Source organism: Silene latifolia, chromosome 7 (genome assembly GCF_048544455.1).
Source record: "Silene latifolia isolate original U9 population chromosome 7, ASM4854445v1, whole genome shotgun sequence".
NCBI classification, from domain to species: Eukaryota; Viridiplantae; Streptophyta; class Magnoliopsida; order Caryophyllales; family Caryophyllaceae; genus Silene; species Silene latifolia.
In genome coordinates, this window is record NC_133532.1 from 117495751 (window position 1) to 117522093 (window position 26343).

At 36.5% G+C, this 26343-nt stretch overlaps 1 protein-coding gene across 1 annotated transcript; it reads right to left on the minus strand.

Annotated features, from left to right (window-relative positions):
- Positions 1-343: 343 nt before the first annotated feature.
- LOC141591280 (putative ALA-interacting subunit 2) lies at positions 344-5041 on the minus strand. The gene is made up of 8 exons (XM_074411617.1): positions 4865-5041; positions 4119-4180; positions 3921-3995; positions 3415-3531; positions 3217-3287; positions 2299-2596; positions 1224-1513; positions 344-679 (listed from the first exon to the last, which is right to left on the minus strand). Exons 1-8 carry the CDS (start codon positions 4875-4877, stop codon positions 625-627), a joined length of 981 nt encoding a protein of 326 aa, XP_074267718.1. The 5' UTR covers positions 4878-5041; the 3' UTR covers positions 344-624.
- Between the last annotated feature and the right edge of the window lie 21302 nt (positions 5042-26343).

The window sequence follows — 26343 nt, forward strand, 5'->3', positions numbered from 1 at the left end:
CCACGGTATTATTTGGTACTTTTTGTGTTGGTAAAGTTACGAAGGATGCCATTCATGATTTGAGTTCAATTCCAGGCACAACCCGTTTGTCTCCTTTGTGTACGAAAAATAAAAACAAATAAATAAATAAAGGGAGACATCTAATGTCTAATATGAAAATGGTATTGGGTGCAAAATGTAACCTGAGCAAATAATTTGGGGGTGAATTATTAAAAAAATTTGATGTGGGAGTTTAAAAAAATGGATTAAGCGTGGGTGTAATTGATAATTTACTCTATTTTATGGATTTTTTTAATGATAGCAATAAATGACCCGTATATACAATTACACAAACAGAAAATTAAAAATGACCTGTATATAGAGCCTATGTTGTATAACCGTCTTATATAAGAAACTAGATTGTGGTGCTCCAAACTTCTTTAGTATACATTTGACAAAAGTCCAAAACAATTCTTTGTTTACAAAACAGTAACACATATGTGAGTTCCGTGATATTTTGAAATCAATATAGGCGTCTCTCTTAAGAATTTGTGGTAAAATTTAACCATTACAGTACGGCATAAACTTGAATTTAATCAAGTATTTTGAATATTTGTTTCCTTTGAAGCCTTGTATGTAATACCTTCATGTAGAATTACTTCGTAGATTCCAAGATAACAAACTTAGGTCTCCATAAGGCCTGAAATATTGTATACAAAATATATGTTATTCACTTACATAAATTTATCGGTTTTACCGCTTTATGGAGACCTAATTAAGCTTGTTAGCTATGCATAATATATATGTATATTATGAAGTAACGAAATAAGTTAAATGATCTTACATATGTCAAAACTATATTTTTGTGATGATAAAATAAACAAATAATAAAATTGCAACATAATGTATATCCTTCTTTTTGAATGTAAATAAAATTTGATTTTTATCACTTTATTCAATAGATTTTGGTGTTCACTTTGGAGCGTTCCTCATTTCTGAATATAACACAATATTTATCATCAACACGAAAGTATTTAATCATGGTATTAAATTATGAACAACTCTTCAATTAAAAAATACGAAGTATATTATAATAATTTAGTGTCAAAAGAAATTTTGAAGTTTTTTCCATTCAATTTCAGTGCTATATTAATAAAATATATCGTGAAAAAAAAAAACAAGTCGGTATATAATTAAGTTAATATGAATCTTTGAACAATAGATCACAAGTTCGAAATATTTACCTCGGATTTCGGACATGTAGCAAAATGAGGATGAGAGAAACAAGCAAGGTAAATGAACCAACACAAAGGTAGGCAAGACCAAGGAAGTCATTCTTTGCTCCTAACCAATTTGTAGTAGATAATACTAATTTCTTTGCTCCTCCAAATATGTAAGTGTTGTAATTGTTCATGATATCTACAACAATAATATCTCCAACATTTAAATCTTCTTCAATTTTTCCATATAATTTCCGAAAATTTGGTAAGGCAGCCGTACGCATCCATACAATAAGATCTTCTTGCTCACTTAGCTGATCATATAAGAAAAACATGCATAATATTAGCAGTTTATAGACTATACATCTGAGGTAATACCTCTTATTGTTTATTTTCTGAGTTTTATTTTAAATTTTTTGAGTTCTGCTTTAGTATAAAGTTTTTGAGCACATTTACTAAAACATTACACTAAAAAAATATAATATTGCTCAAAAACTATATTTATAAATGGTAATATGTTCGGAAAAAATGTGTATATGCTCAAAAACTACAAGGTTTGAGGTACTACCTCAGATGTGTAATCCTTTTTTTATCATAATGTTAGTGCAAACCTCTTAGGGTGTAATCTATGATCTAAATAACCACTGATGTCAACTAGCTTGGTTGGTAAAATCGTGAGATGTGGTATTCATGATGCGGAGTTCGAACTTCGACAACATCAAAATTGCCCTTGTATGTATACAGTGCATCTATTTATGCCAACAGGTACAGCGCATGCGTTATGCTAACTAAATTAGGCAAAAAAAGAAATACGTAAAAAATTTATAGAATGGGAAAAAAGGAATAAGTAAAAAATCTATTGAATATGAGAGAATATAAGAACTTGTTAAACAGAAACTCTTTTCGCTCCAATCATTTATTATTTTGTTTTAGCCTTAAAAATTAAAGGAAATAATCAGTTATAGAGTGATAATATTATTGTAAAAAATGCAATAATTGAATGATCGACTCAAACAAAAAACATTAAACAAATATCTAAAAATATCATAAATAAAATAGATAAATAAATGATCGATACAAATGAGATAAATCGGCTTACCGGTATACTTGGATCGAGCTTTGCTCCACCAATAAGAGAGCTATTTTGAAAATTCAATGGGTAAACATTATTTCCAAATTTGTACTCTTTGTCACTTTTCCATGCTATATTTTTCCTATTAATTTTTAACTTGGATGTTCCACGAGAAAAGCTATAAGTATCATTGAACAAACTCCATGCAATTAATCCACATGGAACTATAAGTTTATCGTGACTATATTCTTCAGGTTTACATGTACTTGTAAGACCATGTCCTAACCCATCCAATAATTGTTTGTCACACCTACTCTTTACATATCTGAAAAAAGAATATCGAAAATGTCTTAATCTAACGCTTAAGATGTACTTTATCACTACAAGAAAATACGTTAAAGGCGCTTACAGTAGACAAGAACAGTCGCCAATTTGGCGACAGAAAAAAAAAGCGGGCGACGGAAAAGGCGACTATGACCCGTCGCCAAAGGCGACTAAACCTTGCTATCAAGTGCGGGCGACGGTTCTTAGTCGCTGTATTTATAATGGCGACTGTTATATGGTCACCTTTGTCCTTATTTATTGTAGTGTATTAACAATGTAATACGACAATAATGTGATATGTCTAATGTATGGTAGATAGTATGGTGATCAACCTAAGCTATAAACCAACATAAATTTGTTATATATGACGGTTTTATAAGTTATGAATAAGGCTTTTCAATATATACAATAAACTCAGACGTGTTATTGTGGTTTAATACGATTTCAGACCTTTTCAAATTTTAAATAAAAGTGTTACATTTTGCAATTTACTCTTTATAACTCGAGATAAATAAGTTGAAAATCTATACTCGTTTCTACTTTCGTGATGAAATAACGGAAATGAGAAACCAAAATAATACAAGGAAAGCTACCGAAAAGCTTATAGATTGACTTACTCACCGTCGGTGGTTTTGATAAAAGTTATCGAGTTCATAATAAATATAAACCGGGGCTTTCATTTGTTTTGGCACCTACATTGTAACATAAATTACACAAAAGAGAAAAAATAATATGAAGTAGTGATTACCTAAAATCTGAAATTTTGGTCAAATAATTAAGCTAATTTTGTCAAATAAGCTAGTTTAAGGAAGAATTTACCTTTAAAATTCGCGTACAATTCTTTGGTATAGAATCATCTTTGATGTAACCCACTTTATTATTTAAATATTGCGAAGGAACGCACTCGACATCATAACGATCAACCACCTCAGTGACCTACACATGTACGAGTAATTGACAAGAAAATATGTGAAAGAATTATCGTAATTTAGTATTATTGTTATCAAAATACAAACAAAAATAACTTTAAAATACAAGATTATCCTAAATTCACTTACATTAGGTGTATAAAATCGGATGGCTTCAGCCATTAACTTAAACTTTAAATTAAGATGGTTCTTTTACTGGTAAGATATTATATCTATACAACCGATTAAATTCTTCATGAAAGCTGTTTATATTACGCCATGGTATGTATGAGTTAACAATCAAGATGGTTAATTTTAAATGTAAAACAAATAGTAGAGGCGAAGAGAAGTTTCATCATTATTTGAGATAATAATCATAAAATCTAAGCTATAAGTATTAAAAGAAAAGGCGATTACATTTTCAGAAGCACGTAAAATGGTAAGTCCAACTGGAATGGAAATGACGCCTAGTAGAATAAGTATGGAAATAACCTGTTAAAATAATAAATAAATAAATAACATATACGTAGTAATTACATTATTCATAAAAATTTGTATTATAAAAAAATAACACTAAAAAATAATGATATGTTAATATTTCAGTTTTATACTCACACATGCCGGTTTCAAGACAGGTTTACAAGTAGGGAGTCTTTGTTGTGTAAACCGATAATAAGCTATCAATCAAAAGAAAATAAGTTAACAATTAGCATATAAAATGTAATCAAAAAATTTAAATTAAATATAAAAGTACACTATAAAACTGAATAGCTCGGATCTTCTTTGTACATGTTTATTTTGAAACATTTTACAATAGAAATCAGCACAAGAATTACGCATTGTTTGGTTGTCTTGTTGGAGTTTGTTTTTCTTAGGAGTTTCTAATGATTATGAGGGTAGTAGATAGTTAAATTCTCCGTCATGTAGGACTTAGAAACCTGTACGGTGTTTAAAACTCCCTCATTTTACAAAATATGTACGGGGTAACCAAACAACCTCCAAAAATCACAATTCTACTACGGAATTCCAATGAATTTATTGAGCAACCAAAAGAGGCCTTAGAACAAGTGTTTACATAATCAATATCATGAAGTTATTAACAAATTGTTTTTCATGAAACAAAGCATATATATCAAACATTGTCACCCAATCGATAATTCTTGATCATATCTATGCAAGATTTAATTATCATTAGTAAAAAGAAAAAAAAATAAGAATGAAATAAATTACAAAAATATATTATTATTTTTTCTACAACACTTATACCTGTAAATGAATCAAAAATTCGCACAATGAATATATTATAGAACAAAACAATTGAATTGAAAAAAAATGTTAGGGTTTAATGATAGCCAAAGTACCTTTGTTCATCATTGGTATATGGCAATGAATTCCACATTTACTTTTGATGATTAGTAATTTTTTATGATAGGTAACTTTTGACAAAGTAAAAAACTATTTTTGGTTGCACTTTCTAATTATATGAGTTTTGTAATGAGTACATCTATATAACAACTTAATTAGGTGTATGACTCATGGCTTATAAGTGAGTACAATGCATATATATTCACATCAAACAAACTTGTCCTATTTTTTAGTCATGACTCATCTCCTCACTTGGAAAAACAATAATCTCCATTTAACTATGTGTGTTACTTAGGATTATTTAGATCAATTGGACAACTGATAAATGGTTACTTTAGTTTAACCAAAGGTCTTGAATCTAAACTTTGGGAATAAAGCTGTGTTAAAATTCATGAGGACTTTATTGTCCTTGTGACTCTATCTGACTCGAATATGGATTAAAGCAGATGATGTACACCAAAAATAAATATATTGGAAACAAACAATAAATAAAAATAAATTATGCTATTAACGGGAGGTTTCGGCCTTAAGCAATCTCTCTTATTAAAGAATGAAAAACTGAAATTTTTAGTTGAAAATTCGAATTCTTTCTAGTTCTTTCATCTATGTTGGAATTTCTCGAATGTCAAATCCTAATTTCGCTGTTGGCTTTAAGTGATTAGTTGTTCATCATTATAACTCGTGTGAATTTAGTAGGTTATTTTTTGCACAACTAAGGAGACTATCCGAAGTAATGGTGCATGGTTATCGTACAATTCATGGACTATACAACCAGTTGTATATGTTGTACGGTGTAGAACCTGAGCTTTGTGTCAAAGTATCCGAGCTTTATATTAAAGAATATGAGCTTTATTAGAAAGTATTGAGTTCATTCATTTACACATTAAAAACATAAAATTTAAATTAACTCAGAAAGAATACACGTAAGCTCAGATTCTTATACTTGGTTGTACCATGCTTATGGTACAACTGGATGTATAATCCTATTTGTGCCCTATCAAGGCCATCATCTATCATCATGAACACCCCGCGCCCTCAATGAGTAGATTATACAACTTGTTGTATGCAATTGTATGATGTAGAATTTGAGATGTGTACTAAAGTTTTCGAGTTTTGTTTAAAAGAATCTGAGTTATGCTGTAAAATTTTTGAACTCACACACTTAAACATAAAAAAATAAACTCTTACAAAACTCAGAAAAATTACACATAAGCTCGGATTAATGTATAGGGTTGTACAATGCTCATTATACAACTGGTTGTATAGTAGTATTTGTGCCGCGCCCTACCTCATCCGAACCGTGTGGGAGTGTTTCCCATCACACGGCTCACCAACTCGATCACCTCCTTTGCCAATCAAACTCCATTGACTTTCTTTCAACTCAACAATTATTTGCAATAATAATTTCCAAAGTCCTAAAACTCCTAATTTATTTAATGTTACAAAATCTTGACATAAACTCTTTTTCTGATTACTTTATTAGCTTAGTTATTGTTTCCACCAAGAATAACGCCCAATGATGGTGTCTCTTGAACACACTTGAGGAAGATGTTTATCTAAGGGAGCGGTGTCACGACGTTTTGATGAGTGTCCAAACAAAATGGTCGCTAGTTAGTGTAGTCATCGATCGTGGCTCACTAGTCAGTATGGATGAACGATTATGGTTACCAACACTTAAGGAAGCAGTCATATGGCCCTATTTGGCAAACAGTAGAAGCATGAGCATGATAGCGGACAATATTAGCTGAATACAATTAGCAGATTTTAATAACAGGTGTGACTATCAAATTAAATTAGCAAAATTAAAAAAGGTGTGGTAATTAGCAGATTATACAATAATTAGAATGGTTTTGAAAAACAGTAGATTACGCCTAATATGCTATCAAAACACGCCGTTTATCAAACACATCAAAATAGTAAATTCCTTGATCAATCTACTAATTAAGCCGGAATTTAATAATTTCACTAATATGCTCTTTACCACATATGCACAAATAAGATCATACAACCTGTTGTACAGTAGCATTGTACAACACGCCTATATATTACATATTAAACTATCTAAGGCCCTGTTATTTTGGACTTAAAGTCACTTAATTTAAGTTAACAGATCCTATAAGTTGATTCGATTCGATTCGAGATCCTATAAGTTCGATTCAGATTAGGGTCATTCACTCGAGTCCCGGACCAAAGACCAGACCGGACCGGACCATTTGGTCCGGACCAAACCGGACCGAATTTTGTTTGGTCCGGTCCACGGTCCACCTGTTTACTCGACTTTGGTCTTCGGCCCGGTCCTGGACCAAACCGAATAGACCGCGGACCGGACCATGGACCGAAGTTATGTAAGAAAAGTGTTGGGGTTGGTGTCCTTAACAGTTAGTGCAAGGACTTATAAACCTCTAAAAGGATCAAAGGGCATACTTTGGTATTATTATCAGTTGATCCACGTTTATCAATAACGGTTGGCTTGCTAGATAAGTTTGACGTTATTGTCATACAGATGGCGGTGATCAACTGGTCCCTAAAAGTCACACCTATAGGATACGTTCGAGAGACGTGAAAGATGAAAATACCTTTGTCATGTAGATGCCAAGATTGACTAACAGTTAGTCCGAGTTATTTGACTAATAATTAGTCAAATATGTGATGTTGAGATATTATATTTAATACGGATTAAATATCATGGGCTAAGGCTTAATTAACGAGTTAATTCGTAAAATTAAATATAAACGATTTATATTTAATTAAATGTATATTGAATATAACTATACAATCTTTGTTTTTGTCGGACACGAATTAATAATTCAAACTAACCCGTATTATTAGCGATGCCTTAATTTCCGATAACCGATAATATGATTTATAATCAAACCGCGTCATATATATTTGCAATTTAATGAACCGGACCACGAGTTAAAACCAAGAGGAAGTGGAAGCCCACTTCCCTTGTGTGGGTCTCGGTTTCTTGAGTGAGAGGGATCAAAAGGAGAGCTTCTCCTCCCTTCGACCTAATCATCATTTGAAACAAAAATTAGGTTTTTGAAGAGTATTCTCCTCTGAAAAACCTGAGATCTCTCATCTCGAAAAAAACACACATCAGTTCTCCCAATATTGCAAGGCAATCGGAGAACACGTTCTAGCACAAGGGCATATCTCGGACAAATCTTGGGTGCAACAATTAGGAGGGAATCTCGTTTGATTTTTGTTCTTTACGCCGTGCATCAAAGGACCCGAGGTTGATTTCTATCTTTATCGTTTCTCTATTGTATTTATGTTTTATGACGATATTCGCATGCTAAATTTACGTTATAGTCCTAAATTTAAAGGGTATTATACGGATATTACCCCACAAGTGGTATCAGAGCGAGGCCACGTGAATTTTTCCATGTGTTTTTCATAAAACTATCTTGAAACGATTTTTGTTTTGTCTAAAAATCCGTGCGGCAGCAGTATTTCTCACGGCAGAAATTTTTTTTTTTGTTATTGCTGCGTTTTTGGTTACTTTGGGAACCGTGTCCTGTTTACGCGGTTGCTCTTGTTGTTGTTTTGTCTCGAAAACCATACCGTGACATGTTTTACACGGGTTTTTTCGTTTTGATATTATGCATATTGTTATTTTACACGATCATTATAACAATATGTTAATGTCTAGCATTTTGTAGTTTTGTTTTCAATCAGTTTTGATCAAAATAGCGTTTGTTTTGTCTCGCCAAAACTGTTTCACGAGGGTTTGAAGTTTTCAGAGGTTTTTGCACTCGATCGACCAAGTTTTTTAATCGATCGAGTGGTTTTTCTGACAAGGTTTTACTCGATCGAGTCCTTGTTGTACTCGATCGATCGACTGCTTTTAAACCCCCTTTGCTTTCGATCGAGGAGTCCTCGACTCGATCGAGCGAGTTTTTCTTGATATAAGTCCTCGATCGACCACCGATTCGTCGATCGAGTACCTCTGATTAGCATACCTCTCGATCGACTTGCAGTTCGATCGATCGAGCCCTCTGTCCCTCGATCGAGCACTTATGTCCCTGGATCGAGGGATTTCGTCTTTTGACTTTGAAAATTTGTTTCTTTTGATTTAAATTTTCTTTTGGCTTCAATATGTACTTTATACGGATATAGTACACTCGCTATGATTGTGAAACGGTTCACACACGTACCATTAAGTTATTTTAAAGCGTTTTTAAAGTAACGGATTGTAATGGATTAAAATTAAATGATAGAAGCGGTTTTATCACATGAATTTTAATCATTAAAAGGTGGTTTGGATAAATTTAACATAATTACGGAATTATGTCACGAATGAATTTGTTTTTAGTTGATGCATTTTTATTTATCGTTATTTTTGAATGCTTGTGAATGCCTTTTATTACGTATTTAATTTTTACAATCAGTTGTAACTTAGTGTGGCCTTAGTAGAACGTGTTACCGTAATGATGGAACACGGTCTTGGTTGTATTTTGAGATCTCGTATCTCCGTTTTGGATTTTTCACTTGTAATTACAGTTTTTTAATTAGAATGTAAATAGGTTTATATTTTGTAATTTTAATTGTAATTTTTGAGAAGACCAAAGATGGAGACCAGATGCTCACTCCCGCTACTTGGATCAAGATGGAACATCAAGACAAGCTTTTCGGGTCCAACGGTGGATTCCAAAGTTGTATTATGTTCTTATACTAGGATAGGCCACACTAGGAAATTTTTATTTACGTATTGCATTCTCTTATTTTTTTGCAACGATAATTTGCATCATATTCCGCCTAAAAACCAAACCACCTATTTATTGCATGAAAACTGACACATATAGAGGTCACGAGTTAGTTTTCATTGACATTCTCATGTCACACGTTTTAAGCCATCATCCAAATAAATTCATTCACGACAGACGCTAGTTATTCGTTCACTTAAAATGAATTATAATTTTGTTGATGGGATCTTCCTCGTATAAACTAAAATTGAGAACGGTCTTTATAGGTCAAACTCCAATGAGTCCCTTCTTCGTCGGTAGGCATAATATGACCCCTTCTACGTCGGGTAAGTTGGAACCGATTGACCTATTTTATCTCAACACTATGGTCACTCACTAAATGCGATCCTGTGACTATGGTGGACTATAGATAGGATTTACGGAAATCTATCGACCAAGAGTTCTTAGGAAGAACTAGCTAAACGATTGGCTTATCAATTTACGAAATTGAGTCTTGGGATCACTTGTATCATTCTTGAGGGAGATCAATAATGCAAGTGCGAGAGTCTACATGTTTAAAATGAATTTTAAAATAGACTTAAATCACCTCGATGAGTTGCTTATTTCGTTTTGTTTTTCTTCCTTTTTCAGTGTAGAACACGAACTTTTAAACTGCTAATAACATAATGGTGGCCGTGAGGACGACCCAATGCCAAGTGTCACATTGGACCGTGAGTCCGGCGGATCTTCATGGATCGGATGAATCGGTCTACTCGATCGAAGAATGATGGATCAAACTTCACGGACCGGGAGGCGGCATTACGGAATCGCCATTCTTTGATGGGAAGCTCAAATATCGATTGAGCCCATCCCACCAAACCAGGCCCCACGGTGAAATTAACGAAATCGACAAGTATAACGATTTCGCCATGGAAGCGGGTGCGGTAAAGAACGTACTTATTTTTGCAATGGAATCCAATTTGCAGAAACGCTTCATAGCTCAAAGTGCAAACAAGATTTTCACTACACTCACTAGGGAATTCTCAAAAGCACCGAGAATCGTGACCTATGAGCTTACCACTCGCTTCTTTGATGCGAGACTCCAGAAGGGCCAACCAGTTAGCCCACACATTCTCAGCATGATTGAAAATGTCGAGAAGCTGGAGACCTTTGATTGTAAGATCAGCGAGAACATTGTTATTGACCGCATACTTCACTCACTCCACGATGGTTATTCGCAATTTAGAGCGAATTACTATATGAATGATTTGAAGAAAACTCCCCATGAACTGCACTCCCTCCTCGTACAGACCGAGAAGGACATGAAGTTTAGTGGGAGCATGAAACAGGATGTTCTCGTTGTGTCAAACAAGGGCAAGGGTAAGGGCAAAGTTCAGCCAGGCCTAGCAGTAGGCAAACCGAAGTTTAAGAAGTCGGGATCAGGTAAGAGTGGGCCTGGTGAGGCAAGTAACTCATCAGGCGCGACAAAGAGCAAGACCGATAACATGGAATGCCATCATTGCCACAAGACTGGGCATTGGAGGCGTACATGTCCTGTTTATCATGAGGACATAAAAGCAGGTCGCGTTAAACCTGTTGGTATGTCTTCTCCTTCTACTTTTATTCATATGATTGAGATTAACCACGCAAGTTACGGAACTTGGGTACTTGATACTGGTTGTGGTTCTCATCTGTGTAATCATGTGCAGGGCCTCCGAAATCTCGAGCCTCTCGTAAAGGGTGAGGTTGACCTGCGTGTCGGGAATGGAGCAAGAGTGGCTGCCGTCTCGAGGGGAACATATGTGATCCAGCTTCCTAGCGGATTTGAGTTATCATTATATGATTGCTATTATGTACCCAGTCTTTCGAAAAACATTATTTCAGTTTTTGCACTTGACAAACTTGGTTTTTCATTTGTAATTGAGAATAATACTTGCATTTTCTCTTTACACAATATGATTTATGGCAGGGCAGTCTCCATGAATGGAATTTATGTTTTAGATCGGACCACGTAAATATTACACGTAATGAATAAAAGGTTAAAGGTTGGTGACAAAGATCAAACATATCTATGGCACTGCCGTATGGGACACATTAATGAGAAACGCGTTAAAAATGACTCATCAAACATGGAGCTATCTCGGCCTTTGATTTTCAATCATTTGGCACGTGTGAATCATGTCTCATCGGTAAGATGACTCGTATTTCCTTCAAAGGTGTTGGAATGCGCGCTGCTGACCTATTAGGACTCATACACACGGATGTATGTGGCCCTATGTCAATCACCGCACGAGAAGGCTATAGATATTTCATCACTTTCACGGACGATTTGAGTAGATATGGCTATGTCTACTTAATGAAGCACAAAAGTGAATCCTTTGAGAAATTCAAGGAATACCAAAATAGGTTACAGAACCTATTAGGTAGAAAGATTAAAACACTACGTTCGGATCGTGGTGGCGAGTATCTTTCTCACGAGTTTGATCAACACCTTAAAGCGTGGGATCGCCCTACGTTAACTCCACCTGGAACACCTCAAATTTGAATGGTGTGTCCGAACGGAGAAATCGAACACTACTTGATATGGTTCGATCCATGATGAGTCACACGGTTTTACCTGATTCATTATGGGGTTATGCTCTTTTGTCAGCCGCTCTAATACTTAACCGAAGTCCGTCTAAAGCTGTTGACAAGACTCCATATGAACTATGGAAGGGAACGGTCCCTAACTTGTCCTTTATACGGGTTTGGGGCTGCGAGGCTTATGTCAAGTGGAGACCTGAAGATAAGCTCGGCCCGCGATCGGTCAAGACATACTTTATAGGTTATCCTAAAGGAACACTTGGTCATTACTTCTATTCGCCAACCGAACAACGCGTTTTTGTTGCGGCTAGTGCGACATTCTTAGAGAAGGAATTTCTCGAGAATGCAAAGAGTGATAGAACCTTCGACCTGTCGGAGATTCCAGAACCAAACACCGAGCAACCATTGGAGGAACCGATTCCTTCAATCCCGGCTGCGGTGAATATTCTGAGGAACCTAGGGAGGTCGGGAAGAGTCTCTATTCCCCCGGACAGATACATTGGTATGGTCGAGGAACATGACATAGATGACGTTCTACTCTTAACGAGTAGTGAACCCGCAACCTATAAAGGTGCCATGACTAGTTTTGACTCAAAGCTATGGCTTGAGGCCATGCAATCCGAGATGGACTCCATGTATGAGAACAACGTGTGGGATCTTGTTGACTTACCTGCTAAGGTTCGTCCCCTTCAATGCAAATGGCTTTACAAGATAAAGCATTCTGTGGAAGGTCAGCAAGATATCTACAAAGCACGACTAGTTGCTAAAGGTTTCACCCAAGTGCCAGGTTTGCACTACGATGAGATTTTTGCACCCGTAGTCATGCTGCGTTCCATTCGGATTATCTTAGCGATCGCCGCTTTTCATGACTATGAAATTTGGCAAATGGACGTGAAAACCGCCTTCTTAAACGGCTTTTTGGAGGAAGAGTTGTACATGGTACAACCCGAAGGTTTCATTGATCCAGTACATCCTAAGAAAGTGTGCAAACTTAAGCGTTCCATTTATGGACTTAAGCAAGCATCAAGGAGTTGGAATCATCGCTTCGACCAAGTGATAAAAGACAATGGATTTACTCGATCGGTCGAGGAACCATGTCTATATATCAAGTCGAGTGGGAGCAAGATTGTCTTCCTAATATTGTATGTTGACGACATACTCCTGATTGGGAATGACATACCTCTCTTAACTTCGGTGAAAGTATGGTTGAAAAACCATTTCCAGATGAAAGATCTGGGAGAGGCACAAAGAATTCTAGGCATCCGTATCTATCGAGATAGATCACGACGGATGTTATCTCTCAGTCAGGAGTCTTACATAGACAAAGTCCTAGAGAGATTCAGTATGACTAACTCCAAGAAGGGTTTCCTTCCTATGGCTCCAGGGGTGCATTTGAGCCAGTCTCAGGCACTAGAGACACCGGAAGAGAAAGAGCGCATGACACGGATTCCTTATGCTTCGGCTATAGGATCAATCATGTATGCCATGATATGCACACGTCCGGACGTGGCATATGCATTGAGTATGACAAGTCGATTCCAACAAAGCATCCGGGTGAACCACATTGGTTGTCAAGAACATTCTTAAGTACCTACGGAGGACTAAAGATTGGGCATTGACTTATGGAGGCTCTCAAACGCTATGCGCGATTCGGTTACGCAGATGCTAGCTTCCAAACGGATCGAGATGACTCGAAATCTCGGTCTGGATTCGTTTTTACTCTTAATGGCGCTGCGATCGGTGGAAGAGTTCGAAAAAACATTCAAAGCAGATTCTACGACCGAGTCCGAGTACTATGCCGCGTCTGAAGCTACAAAGGAAGCGATATGGATGCGTCAATTCTTACATGGGCTATCTGTAGTGCCTAGTTCGAATGACCCGATCACCATCTATTGCGACAATAGTGGTGCCATCTTCCAAGCTAAGGAGCCAAAGTCTAGCAACAAGTCTAGACATGTACAACGGAAAGCTCATCTAATCCGAGATTACGTGGAGCAAAAGGAAGTAGTGATAGAAAAGATTGCTATAGATGATAACATAGCAGATCCTCTCACTAAACCATTACGACAAGATAAGCATGAAGGGCATGTTAATTCCATGGGAATTAAACGTGTTCCTAAGTTGTAGTACTCTTTTATGGATTAGATTCATTCTCTTTTGTACTCTATACGACATCATCGTTTTGATATTTTATATATATATTTTGTTTTTCATGTGGAATTGTACGACAATTTTTGAACACCACAAAGTGAACTGAACGAACATTATATATTTTCAGTCCTTAATTGCCCACATGAGCTGATAACTCTGGCAATTATTTTGTGACGTTGGTTGATGGTGGGTTCAACGAGCCATAAGTCAACCGGTTGACTGACCAATCACAAAGGCGATTTATACGGATATTTCGTAGGACACTATTGTGACATCGACGTGGAGTCCTAAATGTTTTATAACATTCGTTGCCCGGTCGTGGATAGGACTTCCATGGTGATCCTAAGAGTCGATTCTTTTGACTATCGACTGTCTCTTGAGACTAAGGCAGATTTTGGGTGACTTTGGTTTCTTTCTCACGGTCATCCGTAACAGGGGGCCAAGTAGATTTTTTGTGGGTCATTTCATCGTGCTTAGATCGGAAGGAGATCGAGTTGAAGGAAATATTCAGCCTCTATCAGGTACTCGATATTTCTCAGGGCCACTCGAGGAGCTGTAACTGAAATGCATGGCCATGCTCGAATACGGATTCGTTTTATCAGTTAAGTTACTCTCTAGTCGGGGAAACCACTCTAGATACAGATCGATTGTAAAATACGACCTTTGCGGATCCGATCGCAAATTGTTTTACATTGAGTGGGAGAAATTTTTAAATGAATATGAGAATCGGTTATCGCACATACACTTGTATGGACAAGTGGGAGTTTGTTGGAGCTTGTGTCCTCCAGTTAGTGCGGATAACGTCATTGCACATGCACTTGTACGGACAAGTGGGAGCTTGTTGGGGTTGGTGTCCTTAACAGTTAGTGCAAGGACTTATAAACCTCTAAAAGGATCAAAGGGCATACTTTGGTATTATTATCAGTTGATCCACGTTTATCAATAACGGTTGGCTTGCTAGATAAGTTTGACGTTATTGTCATACAGATGGCGGTGATCAACTGGTCCCTAAAAGTCACACCTATAGGATACGTTCGAGAGACGTGATAAAGTATGAAAATACTGTCATGTAGATGCAAGATTGACTAACCGGTTAGTCGAGTTATTTGACTAATAATTAGTCAAATATGTGATGTTGAGATATTATATTTAATACGGATTAAATATCATGGGCTAAGGCGAATTAACCAGTTAATTCGTAAAATTAAATATAAACGATTTATATTTAATTAAATGTATATTGAATATAACTATACAATACTGTTTTTGTCGGACACGAATTAATAATTCAGCTAACCCGTATTATTAGCTGATGCCTTAATTTCCGATAACCGATATGTGATTTATAATCAAACCGCGTCATATATATTTGCAATTTAATGAACCGGACCACGAGTTAAAACCAAGAGGAAGTGGAAGCCCACTTCCCTTGTGTGGGTCTCGGTTTTGCCGAGTGAGAGGGATCAAAAGGGAGAGCTTCTCCTCCCTTCTGACCTAATCATCATTTGAAACAAAAATTAGGTTTTTGAAGAGTATTCTCCTCTGAAAAACCTGAGATCTCTCATCTCGAAAAAAACACACATCAGTTCTCCCAATATTGCAAGGCAATCGGAGAACACGTTCTAGCACAAGGGCATATCTCGGACAAATCTTGGGTGCAACAATTAGGAGGGAATCTCGTTTGATTTCTGTTCTTTACGCCGTGCATCAAAGGACCCGAGGTTGATTTCTATCTTTATCGTTTCTCTATTGTATTTATGTTTTATGACGATATTCGCATGCTAAATTTACGTTATAGTCCTAAATTTAAAGGGTATTATACGGATATTACCCCACAAAAAGAAGTTTTAAAATTGTAATATTATTGATTTTATTTTCTACTTTATTTACACGTATTATAAGATGTGTAATTATGTAGTTAAATCTAGTAAAAAATAATGTTGTTTATTTTGATCGTTACGAACTTCTCGAGTTCTAGTTTTATATGCTAAAACATGTCAATGACAATAATATTTGGTCCATTTGTGATAATAAACGTAACAAACTAACAATGATAATCACAATCAACAAGTGTTTTTGGTTGAATGAATTGTGTCCTTCCATTAGTGAAATACTTGGTATTTATACAAGATAGGGATAAGAGGATTCAATGTATTGGCCTTGGGACTACAATAAGTTTGCCTTGGGATTACGATAAGTCGGCCTCGGGTCAATGCTAATACACGGTCTAATACTCCCCCTCAAACTGGAGCATGGAGATCATGAATGCCGAGTTTGCGAAGTAGTAAATCAAACTATGACGATGCTAAAGCCTTCGTAAAGATATCAGCAATCTGCGAGTTTGTGGCAACATGAGACGGTCGTATCAAACCATCCAAAATAGCATCACGAATAAAGTGACAGTCCACCTCGATATGCTTCGTTCGCTCGTGAAACACGGGATTCTGAGCCAGATGTAGAGCGGACTTACTATCACTGTAAAGATTCAAAGGTCGAGGAATAGAGAGACCAAGGCTAGAAAACAGACCCACTAACCACTTTAACTCGCATAAAACTGCAGTCATGGACCTGTATTCAGCTTCGGCACTAGAAAGAGACACAGTTTGTTGTTTCTTCGTTTTCCAAGATACGGGAGAATCTCCGACAAATACAACCCAACCCGAAAGAGAACGTCGAGTTAAGGGGCAACCTGCATAATCCGAATCACACCATCCAGAGATAGTAAGAGAACTGTCGGAACGTAACAAAATTCCTTGGCCCGACCTCCCCTTAAGATAACGAACAACCCGAAGAGCGGCATCCATATGCTCTTTGCGTGGTTGATAAGGTTATTTTCAGTCGTTTGCCTTAACCAAACTAAACCTAAACTACTACTAACAAAATAGCTAGCGGTAAGTCAGGGTCGAATCCACAGGGAGGCGGTGATTATCTAGTTTGTTTATATTTAATTCCGTCTTAAGGTAACCAATTTTGGGGGTTTGATTGTTTGTATGCTAATCAAATAATTGCAAGTAAATAAAATATGAGTAACAATAATATTAAAAGGTCTAGGGATCGGGTTAACTAGGTCGTCGTCAAAGGGTAGAGTTTAATTCATTGATTGAGCAATGTATATTGTTGAAAGTCATATGATCGGTCGATTCAATATTTCTTTTAGATCTAATTTAACATGCGGTCGCTATCATTAAATTATCTCTATTCAATTATCGTGGCCTATACTAGTCTTAACCCGGTCGGTGATAATCCTAGTTTATGCAAGACTAATTAATCAATTCTGATCAGTAATTAACTAACTAGAAGTAGTACGATAATCAAACAACAATTAAGAGCAATTTAACAATCAATTCATAATAATCCCTTTTCTAACAACCTAGATCCCCTTTCACCCTAGATAAGAGATTTAGCTACGCATAATAGAAAGAAGAACAACAATAACATTAATAAGAAACATGATTGCAAGCATAAAAGATGAACAATGAAATAAATGACTAATAATAAAGGAAAGATTAAGAACAATACCGTAAATAGCTAGATCCGGAAGTAAGAACAATAAATAAACTAAACTAAGTATTTTAGAGAGTTTTCTAAGGTAGCTATATTAAACCTACTGAAAATAAAGCATGAATAACCTAGGGTACGAGTTTTGGTATTTATAGCAATACATAACCGACTTAAGGAAAGTTGCGGGAATTATAAAACTGGAAGGTTCCTCGATCGAGCCTAAGTGGACTCGATCGAGGAACCACTTCCTCGATCGAGCCAGGCCTGGCTCGATCGAGGCACCAAAGTTCAAGAACACCCAACTCTCGACATTGCAAATTTTATTGATTAGGTTGGTTCCTCGATCGAGTCGATAGTGACTCGATCGAGCATGAAGTTCCTCGATCGAGCCAAGGTTGACTCGATCGAGGCACCAATTTCCTGCTTCGCGCATTGAACTTCAAACGGCCGCCATTTCTTCGTTATTTGTCAGAATCAAGCGATTTTTACGTCGTTGGAAAGCTAAGAAGATAAGCTTTCAACTCCAATTGGAATCACTTGAAAATCTGTTGTAGAACTCGAGATATGGCTCTTCAAAGTAGGCACTTATAATAAGAAGCTCTTTTCTTCGTGTTTTCTTCTTAACTTCTCTTCCTTCGTTCTTATGGATTCTCGTGTCATGCTTCGTGTATCCCTTCATGCTCACTCCGCGATGCCCATTTCATTCCTTTGCTCCTCAAATGCATCATTCCTGCATTAAACATCAAAAGGCGAAAGTATCGACATTCTAACATAAAAGGCATGTAAATGATATAAACTAGCACGAAAACCGTATCAAAAGTAATTAAGGGGAGGCATAAATATGTATATAATTATGACTCATCAGTGGTTTGTGCAAAAACTGAGACAGTATATGAACAGCGTAGGAAAGATCCGGACGGGTGACTGCAAGATAAACCAATCGCCCCACAAGACGGCGATATTGCTCTGCATCCTCGAGAAAATCGCAGAAGCAAGAACAAGCTGGTGATGTTGCTCAATGGGAGTAATCGCGGGTTTAGCACCCATAAGACCGGACTCGGAAATAATATCAAGAGCATATTTTCGTTGGCATAAATAAATCCCTTCAGAGCTACGAGCAACCTCTATCGCCAGAAAATATTTCAGACGACCCAAATCTTTCATATGGAAACGAGTCCCAAGATAGTCTTTAAATAATTTAATGGCCGCTGAACTATTCCCGGCAATAACGAGATCATCCACGTAAACCAAAACGTGTAGACATACCTCTGTTCTAGAATAGCTGAAAAGGGAGTAGTCGGAACAATTTTGCAAACCAACAACGCTGCGCCTGACGAAGTCCATATAAAGACTTCCGTAGACGACACACCTTACCCTCTTTTCCTCGACTGAAACCAGGTGGTAACTTCATGTAAACCTCTTCGGACAAATCACCGTGCAAAAATGCATTATGCACATCCATTTGATGAAGCTCCCAATTTTTGATAGCAAAAACCGCGAGCAAAGTTCGAACAGTCACCATCTTAACAACGGGTGCAAAAGTCTCACCATAATCAATGCCTTCAACCTGATGATTCCCGAAGATAACCAACCGAGCTTTATACCTCTCAATAGTTCCATCGGATTTATATTTAATTTTGTAAACCCACCGGCACCCGAGAGCTTTCTTGCCATGTGGAAGTTCGGTAAGTTCCCATGTCCCATTATTTTCTAGCGCTGTTATCTCGTCTTGCATTGCTTGGCACCAATTAGGATCATTAATCGCAACTCGGAAATTGGGAGGTTCAACACCCGTGGTAATAGCTGCAAGAAAATGTCTATATCGAGGAGAAAATTTGTGACAATTAATGTAATTAGTAATAGCATAGGGAGTACCTGAGGATGTGGAGCTTGGTGAGTCGGGTTGTGCAGCAGTAGAGACAGTGGTGGTGTCGAGAACATAATCATTTAAATGTGGAGGCAGTCGCTTAGCCCGTTTTCCACGACCCAATTCAGGAGCAGGAGGAGTAACCGATCTCGTGGAACCCGTCTGATCATCTATACTCCCCCCGCCATCAGACCCCGTCGGATCAACCAAAACTCTATCAGATTCCGAGGTGTTACACTCCCCTGTACCCGAGTCAAGGCCAGCACTCTCCCCCGCGTGAGAATGGACAGAAGGGTTTTCTGCGGGAGAGGGTGTAAGCTCCTCGGGTATAAGTGGCTGAACCCGAGTCCTAACACCGTCAACATCGTTTTTATCACAATACGGGAATCTATTCTCATAAAAATGAACATCTCGAGACACATAGAATTTACCCGTCTCGATTTCATAAACTTTCCACCCTTTCTTGCCATGTGGGTAGCCAACAAAGACACACTTTCGACTCCTTTTGGCAAACTTATCACCACGAGTATTTTGGTTGTGTACGAAACATAAACAACCAAAAAAGCGGAGATTATCATAAGAAGGAACGGAGCCAAATAAAAACTCAAAAGGCGTTTTATTGTTTAAAAGAATGGAGGGAGTCCGGTTTATTAAATGAGCAGCTGTCAACACACATTCACCCCAAAAGAAAGTCGGAAGGTTACCTTGAAACATTAGAGCACGAGCCACATTTAAAATATGGCGATGCTTACGCTCGACACGCCCATTTTGTTGTGGAGTACCGACGCAAGACTGCTGAAAAATTATACCATGTTTAAAGAAATGGCTGGCCATAGGTTCAAACTCAGTACCATTATCCGACTGAACAATTTTGACTCGGCGTGAAAACTGGTTTTCAACCATGGCTAAAAAACTCATGCACATTTCCGTTACTTTCGTCTTATCAAGTAACAAATACACCCATACTGCCCGAGAACAATCATCGACAATGGTAAGAAAATACTTGGCACCACAAGAAGAACGAGTACGATAAGGACCCCACAAATCACAATGGATTAAATCGAAAATTGCAGAAGCCTTGTTATTATTCAAATGAAAACTAGTCCGACTATGTTTCGCAAAATGACAAATCTCACAATTATGCTCAAAGGCAGCTTTTAAATTACTAATAGGAGGAAGCAGCTTGACAATTTTATTTGACGGATATCCAAGCCGTCGATGCCATAAATAAAAAATATCCGCAGTGCTTACCCGATTCACCACCGTCCCTGCCACCGCACGCAAGAAGTAGAGCCCATCCCTTAACTCACCGGCTCCAATCCTCGTCTTCATGGAAGGGTCCTGAATTATACAAGATTTATTAGTAAAATGAAGAGAATAATTAGTGGCAGCAACCAACTGGGAGACGGAAATAAGATTACAAGTGAGACTAGGAACAAAAAGAACATCTCGAATAACCAAAGTAGCAGTCAAGTGAACTGTGCCAGCCATATTGGCCGTAACCGAGAGCCCATTAGGGAGGCTAACCGCTCGCGGCGAGATGTTGTACGAATCAGTCAGCCACCTTACATCACCAGTGACATGGTGTGACGCACCGGTGTCAATTATCCAATCGGAGGACATACCATTAAGTCGGTCATGAGAAGTAGAGGAATTGGCCTTGAAAATCAGCATATTAGCACGACCACAATCGATTTTGGGTTCGGAAGCGGAAGCGGAATCAACGTCCTTTGTCATTCACGGTGAAGAATAATTTATGCTAAATAGGTTGCCTCCCTACGGGAAACAAAGGAAGCTAAAGACAAGATTTTGTTATGTGAGGAGATAAGAATTGATATGAGCTCCAATTTGGAGTGACTGTACAGGAAAATATGGCCATTGATTGAAGAAGACAGAGGACGCAGACATTATTTTTTGTATTTTTATTTTTTTAAAACACTGATACCATGATAATAAACGTAACAAACTAACAATGATAATCACAATCAACAAGTGTTTTTGGTTGAATGAATTGTGTCCTTCCATTAGTGAAATACTTGGTATTTATACAAGATATGGATAAGAGGATTCAATGTATTGGCCTTGGGACTACAATAAGTTTGCCTTGGGATTACGATAAGTCGGCCTCGGGTCAATGCTAATACACGGTCTAATAATTTGGTCCGGTCCGGTCCACGCGTTTTTATGGCCTAGACCGGACCGGACCAATATTAATATGGTCCGGTCCTCGGTCCACCTCTTAACCCTTCTTTGGTCTTCGGTCCAGAGAGTTTGGTCCAGTCCGGTCCGGTCCCAGACCAATGAACACCCCTAGTTCAGATCCTATAAGTTCAGTTCAGTTCAGATCCTATAAGTTCAGTTCAGATTCTATACGTCACTTAATTTAAGTTCAGTTCAGATCCTATAAGTTCAGTTCAGTTCAGTTCAGATCCTATAAGTTCAGTTCAGATCCTATACGTCACTTAATTTAAGTTCAGTTCAGATCCTATAAGTTCAGTTCAGTTCAGATCCTATCAGTTAAGTTAAGATCCTATAAGTTCAGTTAAGTTCAGATCCTATAAGTTCAGTTAAGATCCTATAAGTTCAGTTCAGTTCAGTTCAGATCCTATAAGTTTCAGTCCAAAAGAACAGGGCCTAAGCCCAATACAACAACAACATTATCCCAGTGCTTCAATGGCTCCCGCAAATTGCGGGGTAAGGGGGTCGGATGTACGCAACCTTATCCTTGTGTTAGAACACAAAGAGGTTGTTTCTGAATGACCCAAGATGATTATTGCGTCGAGAACTGCATCGAAGGACTGCTTCTTCACAAGAGAAAGAAGTGCAACTACTTTATTAAGCTATTTTGCTTTACTCCATCATAATCCAGCTAGAACCAAAAAGTAATGAGTCTTTGGCTCCATAAAAAAAATTCTACACATCTCCTTTTTCCCTAATTCTGATTTCTCTCAACTCGACAAACCCTCCTATTTCTCTTCTCTAAATTTCTCTTAAACGATAGTCGACAAACCTCCCTTCTCCATAATTCTGATTCTAATATGATGAAAGGGTAGCAATTGACATCATAATCAAGGAGGAAAAACGCATCTAACAATATTTTGGGGAACGAGAAGCAATTTACATCATCATCAAGAAGGAAAAATGGATCTAACATTACTTTGACGTAAATTTTCAAACCAATCATACGAACTATTATTAGAAGAATACAAGCTAAAAAATACGAGCACATAAGAATACGGGCTATTAAGATAAGAATACGAGCTAATGTAAAAAGAATACGAGTTTAAAAGAATCACGAACTTAAAAGTACGAGCACATAAGAATACGAGCTATTAAGATAAGAATACGAGCTAATGTAAAAAGGATACGAGTTTAAAAGGATCACGAGCTTAAAAATACGAGCACAGAAGAATACGAGCTATTAGGATAAGAATATGAGCTAATGTAAAAAGAATACGAGCTTATAAGGATCAAGAGCTTTAAAGTACGAGCATATAAGAATACGAGCTATAAAGTTAAGAATACGAGCTAATGTAAAAAGAATATAAGTTTCAACTATTTTCATGCATTAGAAATTTTGGATAAAAAAATCCCTTCCTCACGAGTCACGTCATATGATTTGTTCCGCATAGTCAATTAATTATAATAATTTAAAGGAGAAAATGATTTATTAACTGGATGATGGAGGAAGATGAAGATGAATTAGAAAAATATGGAAGCAGTTAAGGAGAGAAGGGGGATTGGATTGAAAATTGAATTACTTACTTTTTTTTTTTTGCAAAAGTATTTGAAAAAGACTAAAATAACCTTGGATGTACAATGCTATTGTACATCCAATTGTATAGTCTTGGAACTATCAGATATGGCCTATAGTGCAACTATTCAAGCATGCGCTTCATATTCCATAATAATAATAACAATAATAATAATAATAATAATAATAATAATAATAATAATAATAATAATAATAATAATAATAATAATTCTCGGTATCTCAGGATGCGGGGGCTCGAGTGACTGCTTATATTTTTACTAGACTTAGCTTTGCTGTTACCAGGGGGATGGGGGCCCAGATTGTCTCTCGGCTCCCCACCAATTTCATGTAAACTTTTATTTTTCTATCTATAAAAGCTGCGCGCATCCATAATAATAATAAAAAAATAATAAGAATAATAAGAATAAGAATATAAAATAGATAGAAAAATAAAAGTTAGCACTTCACAAGAAGACGTGTTCGTAAAAAATAAAGCACACGTTAAAAAAAAAAAACCCCGATAATGCAATCAACTCTTCCACCGCACTCCCGCGTCGCTTCACTTTATGCATTTTTTTTTTTTTTTTTTTTTTTTTTTTTTTTTAGGTAAGAAAACTAGGTTGATCTTCTAAGGTACGACCAACCTATCTCATCTTTTCGAATGAGGGAGATAAGTTGAAGCCACCGGCTATCAAATCACCTCGAAAGAGTTGGACATGAATGTCCAACTGAAGCCATGAAGTCAACAACCTTGTTGACTTCACGAAAGCAATGTTTAATTATCACTTCATCGAAAAAAAGAAGGTATAATTTCACATCTTTGATAATACTAGAAATTTCCCACGGAATTTGTCAAGTACCTCGAATCGAGTTAATAACATATAAGTTATCACCCTCCACAATTAAATTTGAGATTTCTAAGTATTTAGCTACTAAAACACCTTCTTTTAAAGCAAGTGCTTCCGCAATAAGGATACTATTGGATCCGCACTTTTTTGCTCCTAACAAAACGACTTTACCATTGTGATCTCTTATAGAATATCCTAACGCAGCTTTATTACCTTCTATTCTCAATCCGTTAAAATTTAGCTTTAAGAAACGTTTGTAGGTTTTCCCACCAAATCTCTTACTTACTAGAATTGTTTTTACCTGACTCTAGTTATTGAATGTAGGGTTTTAGCACTTCACACTCTAGTCCGAAAAGGCTACAGATACACTAGGTGTACAAATTTTTTGTACACCATCCAATACGGTCATGACACGTGGCAAACCATGCTAAATTAGGTTAAATGGATTTAGGGTTAGGTTAGTCATTTTGCATATGTAGTTAACTACTATATGGTTAGTTTTAATTCCTATTTCATTTATTTTGTTTCCATTTATATTTAGGCAATTACATAAAAATGAAATACTTAATTTATTATAAAATAACCATTAATGTTTACAAAATAATTAATTTTTGCATCAAACAATTATTTGCATCAAATTAACGTAACTGTAATTCAATTACATATCTGACTAAATTAGGGTTCATCCCTAAATTGAATTAGGGATCAAAACAATTGAATTTCGTATAACATTTCCCCCCTAATTTAATTGAATTAATAAAATTAATGGATCGATATATCAATTTTATCGAAATTGTTCATTGTTTTCGTCCTAAAATAAGTAATTCGAATGTAACCCTAATCCAAAATGCAAATAAATAGAAAAATTGTTTATTCAATTGATGATGAACCCTAATTGAAATCGTTCTATTAAGAATGATGAAACCTAATTTAATGATTTGTGTGAATTTCATTGGTTTGGAATTAGTCGAAAATTTGAGGCTTAAAAAAACAAAAACAAAAAATGTTGTGTTGGGGTTCGAACCCGCGTTGATGAGAATTGGGTAAGTTAGTTTTTGCAAGCATACTCGTAACCAGTTAAGCAAGGGGTATCAGCACGTCAATTATACAATATAATTGCATTTTATAGTGTGAAATAATGTCAATATATAAAATAGTCAAACTTTCTTAATATATTGCATTAATATTCCGTCATTATTGTTGCCTATTTGGGTGCCCTAAATTTCGGCCATTTTGATTTATATGCATATTCTTTATTTTTGTAAATAAATTATTTAAGGAATATTTTCTACACCATTTACTTATTTAAATTTATTCTAAAATAATTTTATTATATTGTGTAATCTTATATTTTATATTTTTAATGGATTGTAAATTTATTCTTAAAGATTTGGTAACTCTTAAACGTGGGTATGATTTGCTGTTATTTTTGGAGGGAAATTTTGGAGGAAAAAATGGAGGGAAAAATGGAGGGAATTTTGAGTTGGGATTGTATTTAAGTTCAACCATTTGCTCATTTTAACTTTGAGATCATCCATAATACACAAAAATTCTAAAACCTTATCAAACTAACCCTAAATTAGAAATGGATAAGCGAGATGAAAAAATTGCAAAACTTATGTTACAAAATCGTATGTTGAAGCATCGACTTGCAAAGGAGAAGAAAGGTCGCGCACAAGATGTTTTGGAAACAAGGCGGTTCATTCAAGCAATGATGGAAATAACTACACAAAAAGAATTTGAAAAAGCTCTTTATGGGGTCCCTTGCCAAAATATCGAGTACATATATGAAGAGGAGTTTAATGCGAAAAAGGCTCCAATTCTACCCGATGACCATCTTAAATGGCGTCAAGTAGGTGACTTGGAGTATCTACCCATGCCATTGCGGATCTTTGCAATAGAGGTTCGGGATGAGTTTGGCAATAATGGAGATCAACCTACACCTCCTCCTCCTATCTATTTTGGATGGAGGTCTAGGGATCGATATCGAATGCCGCCACACGCAATTAAAAGCCTCCAGCTTTAGTTTCTTTATAGTTTAGGGTTATTAATTTTGTCATTTCACACGTTTTGCAAGTTTAGT

Excerpts from the sequence above, each read along its gene's own strand:
- LOC141591280 (XM_074411617.1), bottom strand. Across the intron at positions 3,532-3,920 it reads TTTTACGTGCTTCTGAAAAT|GTCACTGAGGTGGTTGATCG; the intron begins GTAATCGCCTTT and ends GTACATGTGTAG. Across the intron at positions 1,514-2,298 it reads AGCTCGATCCAAGTATACCG|CTAAGTGAGCAAGAAGATCT; the intron begins GTAAGCCGATTT and ends TTATATGATCAG.